We start from the raw sequence: 19,124 nt of genomic DNA, 5'->3' as shown, positions 1-19,124 counted from the left end.
GCTACTCATTCAGCAGGTCCGGCCGCGTGCGACGCGGCTCTGGACCTGCAGTGGGCATACGCAGCCCCGGCGCGTGAAGTAGAGTAGAGGAGAAGAAGGGGCGCGGAGCGGCGCCAGGCGACGGGGAGCCGCCAGCAGGACCCTCTCGAAGAGGGCAGTTTGGGTCCGTTTGGTTTCCTCCGCTGGTCGCCCCAGCGGGGGCGGGCACGAGGCCCACACCTCCCACCGCGTGAAGGCGGACCCATCCGGGAGGCTGACGTCAGCTCGCGCAATTTGATAGCAGCGTGGTAGCAGCGTCCCGTGAAACACCGCCAATGAGTGGGTCCCGAAAGGCTAAACGCTGGACGGGATTAACCCGCGAGGAGAATAAAACGCCGGGACCAGAAAGCGGCCTCAGTTCCAGCACTGCGCTGCAGCCCCCATCCCCGGAGACGACCGAGAGGATGCCGTTTCGGTGCACCAGATGAGGGCGGGCCACTGGGGCCGCACGTTCCAGTACCTGCACCCAATCGCCCGTCTCCTCTCTGCGGCATGCCAACAGTGGCCGAACAAGCGATGCCCTGCGGCACTGTGCACAATGTGCCAAGAAGAGGCTGACGTGCCGGAGCATGTGCTTCTCTACTACCTGGCCCTCGCTGGTGCCCGCCAGTCTAAAACGCACAGCTCTGCAAATTTTTGTGGCCCTGGAACTTCCGTCCCGGGCCTTGTTTCACGGTATGACACTATTGGTGCACACTACACGCATTGTGGAATTGAGTTTCCATAGAAACATCAACTAATTCAGACGCTTGAGCCCAGAACGCTCTCCCTAGTTGATATAACCTTGGTTGGTAGATGTGCACACATGCTTTATGTAGAAGTGGCTTAATTTTGGTGCAAATAGACACCCAACTTTCAGCGAAAATCATGCAGAAATTTCGGCGCAAAATCGCTAACGCCGAATTTCGGCACTCTGCGATTTACAGCCGCCAGTTAAATGTGCACAGAGTGAGTGTAGGCCTTGTGTGGTTAAAAAACATCCTTATGCCTTATTTTGAAGTCTGATTTTATGACCATATGTGGTCATCACCCAGCCCACTCCAGCCGTTGATTGGCTGATCCAATTTTTGTTTGGCTCCTCGTAGTTTCCCAACTGATATGGTCATCAAAAGTATATTTTTTAGGGCTGTTCACGACGTCGGTTTATGTGGTTTACATAAACTGCCCTCGGGGCACGTTCCCGGCTGTGACGTCACGCGGCGTTTACGTTTACGAAACACAAGTGTTTACTTAAACAGTGACAACTAATAAGCAGTTGAGACGATACTGTAAAAGGTGCAAAGAAAAGATAAAATATGTCTCATATCATGACATATTGCAAGAATAAGGACAGTTTTCATCACAAAATACTAACGACGCTGGACGCTGGTTAGCAGAGAATGATGCTCAAAATAGGTCTTAATTACAATGAAATAATAAAACCTACCATTCCAGTCCTCTGCAACCCGTGCAGGGTTATTTTGAAACTCATCCACCCACCTACCAGCCCCTGAACTGTCCGAATTCAAATTTCCTAACTCATACCTAACTCGCTTCACGGGTTTGCCGCACATCGCCATCATTGTCAGATTAACGCCTTTACACACCATGTTGATGCTCTGAGGCATCAACCGCATAAACGGTTTACGGCGGCCTGACGTCATTGACGGGCTGTGACGTCAGGATCAGGTCGACGCTGATTGGTCCTTAAAAAAATAAACATGTTTACTGTTTATTAAACGGGACAAACCGACGTCGTGAACAGCCCTATTGACCAATCAATTTTTCGATCTTCGCCTCGTAGTTTCCCCAACTGAATTGAGCGGGCATTGCTACCAGTTATGACGCACCCATGACATTTGCAGCGCAAAATGACGGAGGCTCCGAGGGTTACCTTCGACCTTAAACTCGTTAAAATTAAAATGCGGGTCAGAAAAACGAATAGAAATAAAAAGGGACTTACCAATCACAATTAGCATCAAGAAACGCCCACTACACCAACATACACCAAAATTCAAAAATCACCACGAACATTGCCGACGTGCTGCCCCTTGCCAACGTCGGCGTCAAAAGAAATTCTTACAGATAAGCATCAATCAAGCTTGGTATATAAAAACACTGCATAAAGTAAACTTAGCAAGAATTACACTTTCAATTTGTCAAAAGCAAATGACGTCATTTTAGAATATGCAATGCCTTCTTTTTTATAAGTGTATGCATATTTAAAATCACCAGAGAACAAGTTATTATCAATTACACTTTGTTTAAAGAAATATATATTTTTCTTAAAAATGAATGAGTTATTTATAGAATTGTACAAATTGTCGTAAAGTTCTTTACAAAGAGCGGTATTTTGCCCAAGAGCTTTTTAATAACTCCATTCATGGCAAATTCTATGGCAAACTCACAATTTCCTTGTAGTATTCTTTATTATTTTATTACTGCCTATTCTGCATTATTATCTGAAAAAAAAATATTGACGAATATTACAAAAAGTAATACAAAATGTCAATTGAATTTATTTCAATGAAACCTTGAATGAAACTTCCGGTCTCAAGCAGAAGATGAATGTAAGCGAAAGTAAGCAACAGGAAATCAACAAGAAGCAACACAATTATCTATTGATATTTAAGCTATAAGTTCCTATAATATCGCGATTGTGTTGTTTTCGCACTTGCTACGACCGTTGATTGAATGTTAATATGGAAGTCGAAGATCAGAAGTTTAAACACATACGACAGTTCTTTGCCGAGGACGCCTGGGGAGCCCTAAGTGATCTCGAGAAGCAGGTTTATTGTAACATGAAGTCCAACTATGACAAGTTATCTGAACTCAATCTGAACTTGGTAAGTCCAAGCTACCCATTTTTTACGTTTTTATATGTTTAATGAATCACTTATAAGTATATGTCTCGTGGAACCGAAAGACTTAACCCTACAAAACAGAACCAATCGCAAGCATTCCGTCAGTTTCTCGGTAATGTGTATCTCCATCAACGGTATCAGTATGGAGATGTCGTTAATCCACGGAAAAGGTGTGCTGAGGATTACGGAAAAGCAAGCTGCAAACATCTTGCCCAGTAGCGGTGGAGCACCTTCAATTAACCCGCGCCCCCGGCCCCGCTGGGGGGGGGGGGGGCAGAATCTGCCCCCTCCCGTTTTTCGCCAATAACGTCTAAACGCGTTACGCTAGCGACGTCAAACTTTCAGTACCTTATCATACATCAATTTGACACATTCCCTGAAAATTTGAGCGAAATCCGTCGGAAATTTTTTGAGAAATTGACGTTTTAGTGACGTCATGTTCGCAATTTTCGCTTCAAAAACGGCAAAATTTCACGCGCCGCTAACATCTTCATTTTTAACGGAATCAAGACGTAACAAAAAAAGGTTATACGTGATTCTTCTTTTGTCTATCAAATGGCTATCTCGGTTTTTTGAAAATTTTGGATTTTGGCTCAATTTTTTTTCTTCAAAAAACTGACTTGGGGGAAAATCATTATAAATCCAAAATTTTGAGTGTATAGAAAAACCGGAATATATGTCAGAGAAGTGGTCTATGTGCACCTACATACCAATTTTAGAAGAATCGGTTCAAAAATGTGGGAGTTATTCAAAATTGTATGACGTCAAGACACACAAAAAATTCGAAAAATGATTTTTTGGAAGTTCTAGACCTCGTACGGAAACAAAAATAGCACCATTCGATTCGCCGTGGTGAAAAACTGCATCAGATAGACACCTTTTTAGGCCTTAACATTCAAGTTCAAAATTTGACCTCACTCGACCTGACCTTGACCTGACCTCGACCTGAAATTCATCCAGATGTGATCCATATCACAGTGAGTGTGCCTATTGAATTCTATGAGTAAAATGACCCAGAAAACATGTGTCGCACATGCTCTTTTCTATAGTTTGTTTTTGGTGACCTGACCTGACCTTGACCTTTGACATTGTATGCAACGAATATTGTCTTGGTAGTCTAAGAACACGTTTTGGGCAATCAGTCTCAGTCCATTCTTCGGCAACTACGGTGCAAGGCCGATACTGTAGAAACTTGCATTTTGTACCCTTGACCTGACCTTGACCTGACCTCTGACCTACTAAAGCAAAAAAAATTGGGCTCTTAAGATCCGCCTTGTTGAGAGCTTTTGCTTGCCGTTTTCCTCGTCTTTCTACGACCATCGGTTCGGAAGTTAGACAGGGGGCAGAATCTGCCCCCCCCCCCCCCCCAGCAGGGCGTGTATGGCTGAATAGCCCAGCGGGGCGCGGGTTAAGGGGGGGGGGGGCCACTGCCGACTTTTGGTCCCTTTCTTTCCATGCAACGCCCATAGGGCTAATGTTAAAATGCCAAAATCAAGGGGGGCACGGTGCCCCCGTGCCCTACCCTTTCCGCCGCCTATGATCTTGCCGGTATTCAGTATGAATCATAAATTATGGTACCTACTACCTATGAAATAAACGAGCATTATTCGGTAGTTTGTGCCTGTTGGTTCGTATCTCTATCGGGAGGATTGACCCCAAGCCCCCTGCCAGTTTCTTTTGGTAAATTTCTGGTAATACCTGGTAATTCCTCGAACTTTGCAGTGTGCACGGAAGTGCTCCACCCCCATGCACGAAAGTGCCCCATACCTCGTGTCGGGACGCGGCCGGCCGGCCGCGGACCATTTTCAGAAGTGGCGGGCAGACCGTGCGTCGAGTACTTGCTTTCTCGCGCGGCGGTACTGGGGTTCACTAGCATTGTTTAAAATATTTTCATTTGCCATGAAATTGAAATTATACACTGTAATTAACGATTATTTGTCAATTATTACAAGTTCTTCAAAATTCTTCTTTGAAAGCAAATGATTTCATTTCACTCAAGAATTGTCTTGTCCACCACTACAACCGCCACCCAGCCGCCATCCATTGGAAGAGATAGGCTCTGCGGCACAAAGTGTCGTTTTAAACTGGACTGGGAACCAATGTGTGATGACATTTCGAGCTAAATTTATGCTCATTGTGTACCTAGAAGCATTGGGAACAACGCTCTGACTGTACATTTTTAGATTTTTGCCTCTAAATGAAAATATTTACAATCAAGTACTTTGCGAGCGCAGTTTAGGAGCTCCCGTAATGTTAAAGTCCTATCTCCTACAAGTATGTAAATACTGCTCTAGGGAACCAACAGTTTGCATCGTACTGGCTTTAAATTATATCCATATTGTTCCCAGTACTTTGCTGAACACTGTGGCGAGTGTACATTTTTCGTTTTTTGCTTTACAAGCGTAAAATTCGTCTGGTTCTACACCACTTCATTCGCCTCCATAGCCCGGTAACGGCGCCGCGCGGCGCGGCCGGCCGGCGCCCGCTGTAGTTCCAAACACTGCCCGATAGATGGCAGGCGCAGAAGTGGTCCCAGCCGTCCCGGTACGTGGGGCAGTTTTGTGCAGACGTTCAGAGCTAATAAGTCATTCTTTCTAATAAAGATGATAATTTTAGAGGATTAATTTTAAAAAGGTAAATATATGCAATAGTTCCTTTCCATACCACAATCAACAATTTTACCATTGCACCAACCAAAGAGCAAATAGGTATATGGATTTATCCATTTTTTGCACGAATGTGCCCCAGTCTCCGCTAAAGTGTAAAGTGTAATAATCCCTACGGAACGGCTGTTTGGAGAACCGAAGTTTATGATACTCGGGGTGGTGAGGTGTAATTGCCTCATCGAGTTTTCCAGCCTAATTGCAAACGGCGCTGGACGGCTTTCAGAATACCTATCATCTGATGGGTGGATGGATGAGATAGGGTAGGGTGTGCGGGCATCGTTGGAGCTCCTCCTTGGGGTGCTTGAGCTAGCTCTGGGCAGGTAGTTGGTCTGATTTTACCCTTCAACGGCGTGCTTTCCGGATTGTATTTGGCAGGTAAGGGTGGGGGAGGGGAGTAAAGGCCTGGCTGATCCTTCAGGAAATTACGTGCGTGACCTACGTTTTGCCGGGTTTTGCGGGAAGTCGGTACGCAGATCCAGCTCAGCCAATAGGAAATACACAAGATCAGCTACGCTGGGATACGCTGCGGGGCACGCAGCTATTCAGTCAAAGAAATCACGGATGCTCAGTCCAGGACTAATGCCGGATGGTCGGGATTGTCAGCATGATTCACTAATCACTTGGTAGGTACCTACCGGTATAGAGATCAAAACTCCGAACTCTTTTGCAGAATCTGCCTGCTTGCGTGAGATGACAGTTGTTGGCGCACTTGGTGGCGCACCGTATGAATCCAGTTGAAGTAGGTAGGTAATTGATAATTGCTATTTTATTTTGTATGATTGGTTCGTGATAAAATGGCAAAATAAATGTTTTGTATTTAAAAAATTAACATTTAGCAAACTTGTACATACATTGATTAGGATAACGCTCAGTAGTTGTCATGCTTCAGCTTACGTCAGCGTACGATAGTTCACGGAAATTCTGGGATACCGCAGAACCCGATATCACGCGAGTCCCGCAAGTATGGATCTGCAGAACACGCACGTACATACTTTACTGGGTGGTCACATATAGTGTAGCCTGAGCCCGAACATATAGTTTAAACCGCCTGCCGCTTGTGAAAATGACTGCGGATAGGTACCAGTTTAATCGCCGGCCTCGGTTTAAATTGCTTTCAGTGAGCATGGGTGCAGGGGCCGATCGATCCCCTATGTGTCAGCGGCTGTGAAAACACCAAAACAAGCGAGAGTAAGATTATGATCGTCTTATTTATGCAGATCTCTGGTATGAGAGTTTGCTGTTGTGTTCGGTCCGGGACTGGCTGTGTAACAGGATTTGGTTTGATTTCCCCGTGCTCTGGTGATCTGATTCGGCCTTCGGTTAGGCAGGGGTGCACCACCAAGATAGGCGTACCTAGTGGTTTACATTTGAGTTGATGCCAATCAATCCCCGTAGTTGTGTACGATTAGCCAAACTGCTCATCGGCCTTGTCACCGGAACAGTGCGGCAGTCGTATGTGGGAAGAAGGTATGTAATGTACTTACTGTGTCCGCCACGCCGTAAATGTGTTAGCGTCACCCTCACACACATTGGAAACGCACGAAAACTACTGTTCGTGGGTCAAAGTACCTACTGCCCAGTCCTCCATTTAAGGTTGGTTGACGACTCCGCCAGAAATCCAGGAGAAGCAGTTAAGTGTAATGTTCCATTGTCGGCTGAGTGCTTGTGTCGGTACCCACACAGGCATCGCGGGCCAGCCGCCATCGTTCATGCGCGCCCCGCCGCCGCCGCCGCCGCCCCGGCCGGCCCGACCGAAGCGTCCTCGACCAGCGAGGTCGGCCGATGACGGCGACGATGACTGGAGCCCGTCGCGATGCGTCCGGCCGGCCCAGCGGCGGTCGCGTTCCACCGTGCGACGTGGCGCCGCCAAGAGCAGGTTCCAGCCGCCGGTAAAGAGGACGGCGACGGTGACATCGGCTGAGGTTGGTGGGGAACTGTTGGGCTGGTGGTGGCTATCTTCTCTGCAAAACACGGGACATGTAACATTTTAATCCGGAGAGGTGCAATAGCATTTTTCACCTGTTGTGTTTATTGTAGGACAAGGTAGTAATTATACGGTAGTATTTAATTAGGGCGTAATTTCTGCTTATACTTGCTAGTTATTGAGTCATCTCTCGTTCAATAATATACCCGAGGCTGGAAGGTCCTCGTTTGGCTTTCTTGGAGTATCTTATCAGCACCTGTCACTATATTTCAGACGGCGCCCGCTGCTTCCTCGGCCGTGTCCGGTGAGCTCGTCCAGTCGGAGGAGCGGCGGCAGGTCACCACAGAGGAGGCAGCAGAGAAGGCGGACCGGTCTCCGCACCGGCCGCCGTCGCCGCCGTACGATTTCATCGGCTTTACGCTCGAGGATCAGTTCAAGTAAGTGACGACCATAGAGATCTTATATACAGCGAGTGTTATTGTGAAAATTTCAAGATACCTATCTATATCTAGCGATACCTATAAAACTAGCGACATTTTGCTGTAATTACAACGACTGGCGCTTTTGGTTTACATTTTGGCGTATTATTTGTGTACGTATTCTGTTTGTTTGGCGGCCGATTTACTTTTCGCACACCTTCTGCAAGGCATGATTCAAGGGCCTTTCTTTATCGCCAAATGAATGAGCCTCTAAGACCATTTTATGTAATATGGTTTGACGCGACTTTCAGGGCCCGGCACGCTGTGGACACGAAAGCTGAACTGCTGTGGAACCACATCATCGCCGAGTTCAAAGACTTGGGAGAAGGTAAGTGGCAAGTGCCGTCATCACCATTGTCACTCCAGTATGAATAGCATGTCCTAGACACCACTTTAGGTCACTAACGGTTTTGGCGTTTATCGTGAGACCAAAAGCCTTGTCCTTCACTTTATGCGAAAGCAACTGGATGTTATTCCAGCTGGTGCTGTTGTGGCTATGTAGGTTACATTTAGTGTGCGGGCATGACGTGATGTAATGTCAAATTTCACAGAGCCTCCCGAGCGGGAGGTGTTCAAACGACGCCGGAACACGGTCAACTACCGGGAGGAGGAGGACCTGGACGACGACGACTACATCTGTGAGTAACCAGCTACCGTCTCTTAAACAAACAACACTAAACCTGTCGAAGTCACCACTCACCACATTCTGCTGTGTATTATACGGTCATATCGGCCGCAATGCGTGTTCCTTGTTTTCCGAGTCTTCAGTCTTTTTTACAGATAGAGATAACCTCTATTTCGTGTTTTTCCAGTCTGTGACGAGTGTGACCGCGAGTGGGAGGGCGACTGTCCTGTCCACGGTCCGCTGGAGGTCGCACCCGACAACAAGGTACGGAACTCGGGAGGGTGCCGCTAATTGTCCTCGCTCCGTCTGTACGTCTGATGGCATTCTTTGAATAGCTTTGAACTCCTGATCACTTCATAAATCATGCGGTGTGTTTTTAAGTAAGCTACAGCTCGCGCTACCATTGCTCGTTATTTTATATAATCTCGCCGGAGTGGTTGTTACTAGAGATGTCAATCGGATACCAACTTTTTGGTATACCGATACCAAACCGATACCAACTTGGTATTTGGTATTTCAATCGTAATGTGTTTGGTATTTTGTTGGTATCATAAGCCCTCACTAATGTATTAGAGGCTAAGAAATCGGTAAAAAGTTGGTATTTCCCTCAGTTTCCCAAGTTGGTTTGGTTTCGGTATTCTCCCGTGGTTTTAGTTGGTATTTGGTTTGGTATCGGTATTCCGATTTTCCGTGATTGACATCACTAGTTGTTACTCTCTTTGTCATGCTTCAATGCCCGCTAAACTATTTAAATCGAAAAGTGCTCCTTTTTGTTCTATTGCAATCATTTGAGTAATTGTCAGCGGTTAATTGGTTATTAACCCGCGCCCCGCTGGGCTATTCAGCCATACGCGCCCTGCTGCTGGGGGGGGGGCAGATTCTGCCCCCCCCCCCCCTGTCTAACTTCCGAACCGATGGTCGTAGAAGGACGGGGAAAACGGCAATCGAAAGCTCTCAACAAGGCGGATCTAAAGAGCCCAAATGTTTTTGCTTAAGTAGGTCAGAGGTCAGGTCAAGGTCAGGTCAAGGGTACAAAATGCAAGTTTCTACAGTATCGGCCTTGCACCGTAGTTGCCGAAGAATGGACTGAGACTGATTGCCCAAAACGTGTTCTTAGACTACCAAGACAATATTCGTTGCATACAATGTCATTCAAAGGTCAAGGTCAGGACAGGTCACCAACAACAAAATATAGAAAACGGCATGTGCGACACATGTTTTATGGGTCATTTTACTCATAGAATTCAATAGGCACACTCAATAAGTGATATGGACCACCTCTGGATGAATTTCAGGTCGAGGTCAGATCAAAGTCAGGTCAAGTGAGGTCAAATTTTGAAGTTGGTTGTTAAGGCCTAAAAAGGTGTATATCTGATGCAGTTTGTCACGGCGAATCGAGTGGTGCTATTTTTGTTTCCGTACGAGGTCTAGAACTACCAAAAAAATCATTTTTCAAAATTTTTGTGTGTCGTGACGTCATAAAATTTTGAATAACTCCCACGTTTTTGAACCGATTCTTCTCAAAATTGGTATGTAGGTGCACATACACCACTTCTCTGACATATATTCCTGTTTTTTCGATACACTCAAAATTTTGGATTTTATAATTATTTTCCCAAAAAAAGTCAGTTTTTTTAAGAAAAAAAATTGGGCCAAAATCCAAAATTTTCAAAAAACCGAGATAGCCATTTGGTAGACAAAGAAGAATCACGTATAACATTTTTTGTTACGTCTTGATTCCTTTAAAAATGAAGATGTTAGCGGCGTTTGAAATTTTGCCGTTTTTGAGGCGAAAATGGCGAACATGACGTCACTAAAACGTCAATATCTCAAAAAATTTCGACGGATTTCGCTCAAATTTACAGGGAACGTGTCAAATTGATGTATGATAAGGTACTGAAAGTTTGACGTCGCTGGCGTAACGCGTTTAGAAGTTATTGGCGAAAAACGGGAGGGGGCAGATTCTGCCCCCCCCCCCCCCCCCAGCGGGGCGCGGGTTAACACTGAATGTATTTGTATGTATGTATCCGCCAAGGATGTGTAATAAATTGATGATGATTATTGTGATCATCGGAACACGCGTGCACACTGCGCAGGTCCCGTTCGACACTGGCGGTCCTGAGCGAGACATCAAGACCCGTCCCGAGTTCCTCAACCCGGGCCGGTCCAAAATCCCCGGAGCCAACACCGGTAAAATCCTCATTATTTATCCTACTCATTTGGATCCCCTGATATTTAATGCCTTACAATATTTTATGGCTATTTTGTTACATAATTTTGCTCTAATATAGCCGCGTCAATAAGTCGCTGTCATGCAGTTTCCTTAGTTTCTCAGTAGGTATTCCGTAACCGTATTGAATCTCCTGCAGTTGCTGTCATATTGTATTCCTTATGACAATCCCACTGCTTCCATTCGGCCCTCACTAGACTGAGCCGCAGCTGTGTTTAGTCTATGACAGTTCACCAATGTTTCTCCTGAATTTCCACGTTCCACACAGGCATTTGGACGGAGAAGGACCTGCCGGCGCGGCTGAGGTTCGGTCCCTACGAGGGTATCGTCACCGCCGACCGACGCCAGGCCACCGACTCGGGCTACAGCTGGGAGGTGAGAGAGCGGCGGGTCTGGGGCGGGTCTGCGTGGGATGTATTTTGGAAACTAAATATCAATCGCGCTTATCGGGAAACACCAAAAACTGCACCAGCCAGGGAAATTGAGGGAAAATCCATTTTTGAACCATTTCAGATATTTGCATTAGTGTGGTAAGTACATGAAGAGAACAAAGTGAATCAGTTACCCAAAGTCGTATTACTGGTTTGATGTTAGAAAAGCCGGTGTCCGATTGACATTGCTGTCATGGATGCGAATTGCGAAAGTACAGTTTTCAACATCTCTGTGATGCTGACACCCTCGATAACTATAGTGACTCTTAAAGGAACTATCCTACCTTCTAAAATGTTGTTAAAACCAGTTAAATTGTGCCCGACTTTATAGATTGGATGACCAGGAACACGGTTCTGGCATTTATTTTTCATTAAACATCTTAGGCCTCCCATATTCCAAACACAAACTTTCAAATATGTGACGTCACAGCCCAAAATTACCTCCTTCCCCAGGCCACATTACTGTCATAAAGCTGATTCTTTTCACTCTGTAGGCACCACAACAAAGTTCAGACCAAGTTTTAAGCGATTTTTCAACGAACAAACCCATTTAAATCAGAATGACTAAACGAGGTGACGTCACACTAACGGTCGCTCCATGTTGAAGATAGGGCCTTGTACAAGGCCCATTTTCAAATGAAGGGAACGAATTTCTTCAACACCAAGAGGCCGCGGGGGTTGCAACCTAGATAGATAGTGGTTTCTGAACCTCGCCGCAAACTTGGCTATCTCAACTCGTCTCAAACCCCATGTTAACCCGCGAGTTGCTGGGGGGGGGGGGGCGTTAAACGCCCCCACTTTTTTCGCCGGGCCATAGCATAAAAACGGCGCGCCGCAGACGCGCCAAATTTTGGGTACCTGTAGGGAATTGATTGAAGTTTATTGTGACAAAGTTTCAAAAAAATCGGTCAGAAATTTTTTGAGATATCGAGATTTTAGTGACGTCATGATTTCTGAGTTTTCGACCAAAAACGGCATATGTTCAAAAAATCATATAAAATCACAGAATAGACATCCAGACATGCCGTAAACGCCATTAGACTGCCAATACCATGAACAATCAAATGGCTATCTTCGATTATTGATTATCGTTCCGCATTTTCCAAAATCTCGAACTGAATCTCGGCAATTTCTCGTGACTACTTCACGACCATGATACATGCATTTCTTAAATTGAACTTTTTGAGCCAAACACGTACACATATGATAAAATGAACGTCACCATCGTGTTCTACGCCCCAAATTACCCATAAAACATGTGTCACAGGCTGCGAATTTCAGTTTTGATTTTCGGGGATTGCCTACCCGGTTGACCTGACCTTGACCCTGACCTATGCTTGATTGACCCCTACATGGAGCTGACACTCTTGTAGGCCTTATATGATGGATTGTGCACCGTTTTGACAGAGTTTATGACGAGAGGCGCCCATTGCGAAGTCCTGAAGTCTATGCTACTGAAAGCCCGATTTCAGGTGTTTGACCTGACCTTGACCCGACCTGTGACCTCAAAATTCAACTTTAAAGTACTCATCTGAAGCGTCTCGTCGCGTTCTTTTGTTTGCCGCCTCGTGCGTTTCGCTGCGCCTATTCGTTCTCGAGTTATCGGCTGGGGGCGTTTAACGCCCCCCCCCCCCCCCAGCAAACGGTGGGTGGCGAAATACCCCAGCAACTGCCGGGTTAAAGGTGGGATAGTCCCTTTAACTTCTTGTGTTGTAAGTACGTAATTAAACACTAAACGGCCATTGAGTATTGACTGATGCACACTAACGGTTTTGCAGATCAAAAAGTGTCGCCGCGTGCACCACTACGTGAACGCCGGCGACTCGAGCTCCAGCAACTGGCTGCGGCTGGTCAACTGTGCCCGCTTCGAGCAGGAGCAGAACCTGATCGCCTTCCAGTACAAGGGCCAGATGTACTACAGGTAAATACGGTGAACGTGTCTAGCGCAGACCTTGCCCTATAGAAACTTGTTCACTGCTTCTCACGGTAGCTGTCATTCAGCTATACAGTTCGCGGCCTCATATTGTCATGGGGCGCTGGCACTTTGCAGTCGGAAACAACTGTTGAATTATTGGAACATTACTCGGTAATAATAACAGCTGAGCTGTGTGAAGTCTGCTCTTTCCATTGTGGTCATTCGTGATGTGTCAATTTCTATTGCACTGTGACCCTTTTTGGCAGCAGTGATTGTATTCGGCACATGTTAATTGTTAGCTTGGTCAATGCGCACAAGATTCAGAATTCAGTGCTCACTCGTCATTTTCTGACTCATAGTTGCACCGTTTGTCATGGCCACAGGACGTACAAGCCGATTGTGAAGGGCTCCGAGCTGCTGGTCTACTACGGAGACGCCTACGCCCGGGAGCTCAACATCAACGTGCAGACGTTCAGGAAGGCTCCGGCCGCCGCCCCGCCGCCAGCAGCCTTCGTGTCAGGTGGGCGGCCGAATATAGCATCTCCGATAGAATAGATATATTACAAAATGCTCAGTAGTTGGCCAATCAGTAAAACACTTGAAAAATGTCATTTTTCCGCGAGGAATGACTGGCTGACTGCCATCCCCAAAGGCAGACTGACTAGAGCGACATCTATGTTACAGGCCATCTATATTATGAATTATAACATGTCCGTGCGTGCGTGCCTGCGACTGTCATGCCTTATGTGTCTTATTGCGCCTGAAAGGCGCCGCGTAGCGACGTGAAATTTGGCATGCCGAATCGATGGGTTGATGTGACCTCTGTATTAAAATTTGGGACGGATCGGTCCAGGGGTGCGCCGTCGGCACGTGCAAAAGGGTGCTCCCATAGGCTTAACACGGGGACGGCGAAAACCGCCAACGGGCGAAAATCGGGCTTGCAGCGCTCCTCTCCCGGGCTTATAACTCGGCGATGGGTGACCGCAGCGAGATGGGATTGCCACCAATGGATAGAGGAGAGATGGAACTAGCGTATCGATATGGTTTCATAGCATAGCACGCGCCACGTGCAAGACAGCACCCCCGGTTGTCAAAAAATGACCGATTTAGTGCATTGTGACGGGAAAATGGATGCCGCTGGAAAACGGCCTGACGGAATGAAATCAGTGTGGTGCCATTTTACAGACAAATGTACGTGTAATGATAGGAAAGCAAATAAAAACTGATGATCCGTACCATTTCCTTAATAATGAAAAAATAATTGGAAAATTTGATTCGCGCGGAGCGCGATGTCCTTTACAACATCAAAACGTATTGAAAACGCTTCTCAATCGCTATGAAACCTACATATTCGGAAAGACCATTCTTTTCTGACCAATATCCACCCAAAATATTATCGAAAAGTCAATAAACTTTCGTGAAAATGACTCAAACATACGACCGTGTTTTGTTAACGTTACCGGTATTTTTCGACAAAATCCGATCGATGGCTTATGGCCGGCAAGTCATTCAACTTTTGACAATAGCTATCAAAGCATGGGCTGCAATGCACCGCCCGCCAAGAGGAATTCGGAAACACAAAATAGGTGCTCCCCAGTAAACAACAAATTTGTATTAGCAATAACTTAGCCGGTACTGGGCCGATTGTGCTGAAACTTTGACTGTGGGTGGAGGGGGCACTCACCTGGCGATGCACGGCCATGTGTCGCAGGTGGGGTGGACCGATTGCACGTGCGCACGTGAGGGGTCCACTTATACATCTCAAGAACGGCTGGGCCGATTTCGCTCAAATTTTGTTCACTGTTGGGGACAATTTAGAAAGGTGGCTGGCACAAGTCATATGGAGTCTCAGTTAGCGCGTGCGCACGTGCAGCGGGCCAGTTTTATATCTCAAGAACGGCTGGGCCGATTGCGCTCAAATTTGGTACGTTACTTTAATCGAGTATGAGAAGGTTAACTATGTGTAGGTTATTAGTAAGGTAGCATATGGGTAGGTTAGGGTAGGGTAGGGTGGGTTTGAGTTCGATAAAGGCAAACCATGAGAAAGGCTCTAACAACCCGCAACCAGCACCAGCATACCATGCCGTTCAATCTATATTATGAATTATAACATGTCCGTGCGTGCGTGCGTGCGTGCGTGCCTGCGACTGTCATGCCTTATGTGTCTTATTGCGCCTGAAAGGCGCCGCGTATCGACGTGAAATTTGGCATGCCGAATCGGTGGGTTGATGTGACCACTGTATTAAAATTTGGGACGGATTGGCCCAGGGGTGCGCCGTCAGCACGCGCTCGCGTGCGCCATAGGGTTAACACAGGAAACGGCCAAATCGGCGATCAGGTGAAAACCGCCGTGCAGTGCTCCCATCTTGGGCTTATATTTTGGTAACGGATTGGCGTAGCGATGTGGGGTTGCCACCGATGGATAGAGGAGAGATGGTTCTAGCGAATCGGTATAAGAAAAACGTATAGCACGCGTCACGTGCAAGACAGCACCCCCAGTTGTGAAAAAATGACCGATTTCGGGCATTGTAGAAAGAAAACCGATGCCGCTGGAAAACGGCTTGACGGAATGAAATCGGTGTTGTATCATTTTGCAGACAACTGTATGTGTAATCAGATAATAGCAAACAAAAACTGATGATCCGTACCATTTCCTTAATAATGAAAAATTAATTTCAAAATTTGATTCGCGCGGAGCGCGACGTCCTTTACAACATCAAAACGTATTGAAAACGCTGATCAATGGCTATGAAACCTACATATTCGGAAAGAGCATTCTTTTCTGACCAATATCCACCCAAAATATTATCGAAAAGTCAATAAACTTTTGTGAAAATGACTCAATCATACGACCGTGTTTTGTTAACGTTACAGGTATTTTTCGTCAAAATCCGATCGATGGCTTATGGTCGGCAGGTCATACAACTTTTGACAATAGCTATCAAAGCATGGGCTGCAATGCACCGCCCGCAAAGGGGAATTCCAAACACTGAAAATAAGCGCCTACCAGTAAACAGCACATTATTGTACTAGGAATAACTCAGCTACTACTGGGCCGATTGCGCTGAAACTTGGACTATGGGTGGAGGGGGCACTAGCCTGGCGATGTATGGTCATTGGTCATTTGTGACAGGTAGGGTGAATCGAATGCACGTGCGCACGTGAGGGGTCCACTTATACGTCTCAAGAACGGCTGGGCCGATTTCGCTCAAATTTTGTTTACTGTTGGGGACAATTTAGAAAGGTGGCTGGCACAATTCATCTGGAGTCTCAGCTAGCGCGTGCGCACGTGTAGTGGGCCAGTTTTATATCTCAAGAACGGCTGGGCCGATTGCGCTCAAATTTGGTACGTTACTTTAATCGAGTATGAGAAGGGTAACTATGTGTAGGTTATTAGTAAGGTAGGGTATGGGTAGGTTAGGGTAGGGTAGGGTGGGTTTGAGTTCGATAAAGGAAAATCATGAGAAAGGCTCTAACCAACCCGCAACCAGCACCAGCATAACATGCCGTTCAAACAAATATCCAACTCCGACAAAATAAGACAAATAAAAATCATAAGTTCCCATACCCAAACAAATGCCCCATCAAACGCATCTATCAAAACGCACAGTTATAGCGCAAACATGGCCATCTAGTCTCATCTAAAAGATAAGTAGACAAGCGCAACTATTAGCTTCAACAAACTGCACATAAAGTCACATGTTAATAGCACGCACATCTATGTATGTTGGTATATGGTAATCAGTGACATTCGCCAGGTGGCTCCACGGTCCGCTGCGTCTATTGCGACTACGCCTGTCTGGGACAGGAGCGGCTGGACAGGCATGTGAAGATGCGGCACGGTCACATCGGCAGGAACGGACGGCACAAGTGTGAGTGGTGTGAGTACTCGACGAACAATGTGTGTGATTTGATTAACCATCGCCTCACCCACACGGGAGAGCGGCCACACCGCTGTGACGAGTGCGGCAGGACTTTTACTGAGCGTGGTAGTCTAACCGCTCACCGCCGTACACACACCGGCCAGAGACCGTACGTGTGTGACGTCTGTGGGAAGACGTTCACATACGCCCATAACCTAACAGATCACAGACGGATCCACACCGGGGAGAAGGTGCGTCAGTGTGAGCAGTGTGGCGCCGTGTTTAACAGACTGTCTAATTACACCACACACATGCAGTCTCACAACGGAGTGAAGCCGCACCGGTGCCAGGTGTGCTCGGCCCGGTTCGTTAAACGGGGGGATCTCACCACACACATGCGGACTCACACGGGGGAGCGGCCGTACGGGTGCTCCTTCTGCCCGGCACGGTTCGCGCGGCAGTCGGCCATGAGGAACCACGTCACCGCCCGGCACACACACGACTACCGACACAGGTGTGAGCGGTGTGGTAAGGGATTTGTGGCGCCCAGTGAACTGAGGAAACACAGTGAGAGGTGCACGGTGACCAGCTGATGTGTGCGTACCGCGTAGCTGTACTGGCGGGGTGGTTGTTACGAGCCTGTTGTGATTTTATATTGCATGCTATTGCCGGTGGATCAACTTATTGCGACAATGTGACTGTTGGCTGTGATCGTTGATTAGGGCCGTTGCTGCATGCCGCTTGATCAATTTTTTCTATTTAATCGCGCGCACACGACTCGACATTGCGCTACGTTATTAAATAACCTTGTGATTAGATGTATTCATTGTATTACTGGACCCTATCGATAAATGGCTCGCTCATACTGCATTGGTATGTCTCATGGAGCGTTGTGTTGTTGTTTTATAGTTTCACCTGTTCAATACATTTGGTGTTAGCACATCTCGGCTGTTTCAAACTCCGTTCACATACCATTGGCTGTGGTAAAACAGTCTATCTTATACAGTCTCTATACAGTCTCTCTTACATGTACCTGTTTTTTTTTTATTGGACCTGGAGTCTGCAAATATAGAAATCTCTCTCTCTCCCTCTCGCTCTCTCGCTCTCTCTCTCTCTCTCTCTCTCTCTCTCTCTCTCTCTCTCGCTCTCTCTCTCTCTCTCTCTCGCTCTCTCTCTCGCTCTCTCTCTCTCGCTCTCGCTCTCTCTCTCTCTCGCTCTCTCTCGCTCTCGCTCTCTCTCTCTCTCTCTCTCTCTCTCTTCTCTCTCTTTCTCTCTCTCTCTCTCTCTCTCTCTCTCTCTCTCTCTCTCTCTCTCTCTCTCTCTCTCTCTCTCTCTCTCTCTCTCTCTCTCTCTCTCTCTCTCTCTCTCTCTCTCTCTCTCTCTCTCTCTCTCTCTCTCTCTCTCTCTCTCTCTCTCTCTATACGGCTGGACAGTTGTGGTGCACAGTGCCGGTGCATTACCGTCCGGCCGTTCGTGGTGACCTGTCTCGGTGCACCATGCCGGCGCCATACCGCCCGCGGCACTGCAGTCTGTGTGTGGTCATACCGCCAACACAGAGACGGGTTATATCACGGGAGGTCCGGGTCCTAACGATGGGCTGTGGTTTACACTGATGAGGAAATGGAACAGTTCAGTAAGACTCTGTGGTGGTCGTGATTATACCGAGCTCACAATATCCGGGGGAACAGAAAAATCAGCCATTGACTTCAAGCAATTGTTTGACTATTGGTTACAGCATCGCAGAATATTTCAAGTCTTGAGCGTTCTTAAGATTGATAATTAGTTGATATAAGTCCACCGGTTGAACTTGGTTAGTCATAATAGGAGTCATGTATGGTCAGGAATGAATAGCTTTATCACCCAGATACTATGGGGATGAAGCCATTATAAGGATATTTATGGATCCTCAGGATATCTGTATCCATCCGTATCCTTGTTCACTGTTGGGGCATTCCACGTCAAATCGAACAAAAATCGGCTGTTTTGCACCTTACCATCAGCGATTTCATTATAAATTTGTGAGCGAGTTCCTGTGTGGCCCCGGACATTACATTGATGTTTTTTGCACATTCTGACCACAGGTCTTCTAAATATAGGGCATCAAATTTT

The 19,124-nt window shown here is 46.7% G+C and overlaps 1 protein-coding gene across 1 annotated transcript; it reads left to right on the top strand.

The window, feature by feature from the left end:
- Window positions 1–2,561: 2,561 nt before the first annotated feature.
- On the top strand, window positions 2,562–17,957 carry LOC122383074 (histone-lysine N-methyltransferase PRDM9-like). The gene is made up of 11 exons (XM_043369179.1): window positions 2,562–2,864; window positions 7,232–7,470; window positions 7,746–7,909; window positions 8,203–8,279; window positions 8,503–8,589; window positions 8,764–8,840; window positions 10,673–10,766; window positions 11,075–11,181; window positions 13,016–13,158; window positions 13,536–13,672; window positions 16,911–17,957. The coding sequence occupies exons 2-11, from the start codon at window positions 7,258–7,260 to the stop codon at window positions 17,606–17,608; spliced, it is 1,797 nt and encodes a 598-aa protein (XP_043225114.1). The 5' UTR covers window positions 2,562–2,864; window positions 7,232–7,257; the 3' UTR covers window positions 17,609–17,957.
- Window positions 17,958–19,124: the final 1,167 nt, after the last annotated feature.

Source organism: Amphibalanus amphitrite, unplaced genomic scaffold, assembly GCF_019059575.1.
Source record: "Amphibalanus amphitrite isolate SeventyFive unplaced genomic scaffold, NRLGWU_Aamphi_draft 000154F_arrow, whole genome shotgun sequence".
NCBI classification, from domain to species: Eukaryota; Metazoa; Arthropoda; class Thecostraca; order Balanomorpha; family Balanidae; genus Amphibalanus; species Amphibalanus amphitrite.
Note: the sequence above shows the minus strand (reverse complement) of the source record. Positions and strands in the feature narration are given on the sequence as shown.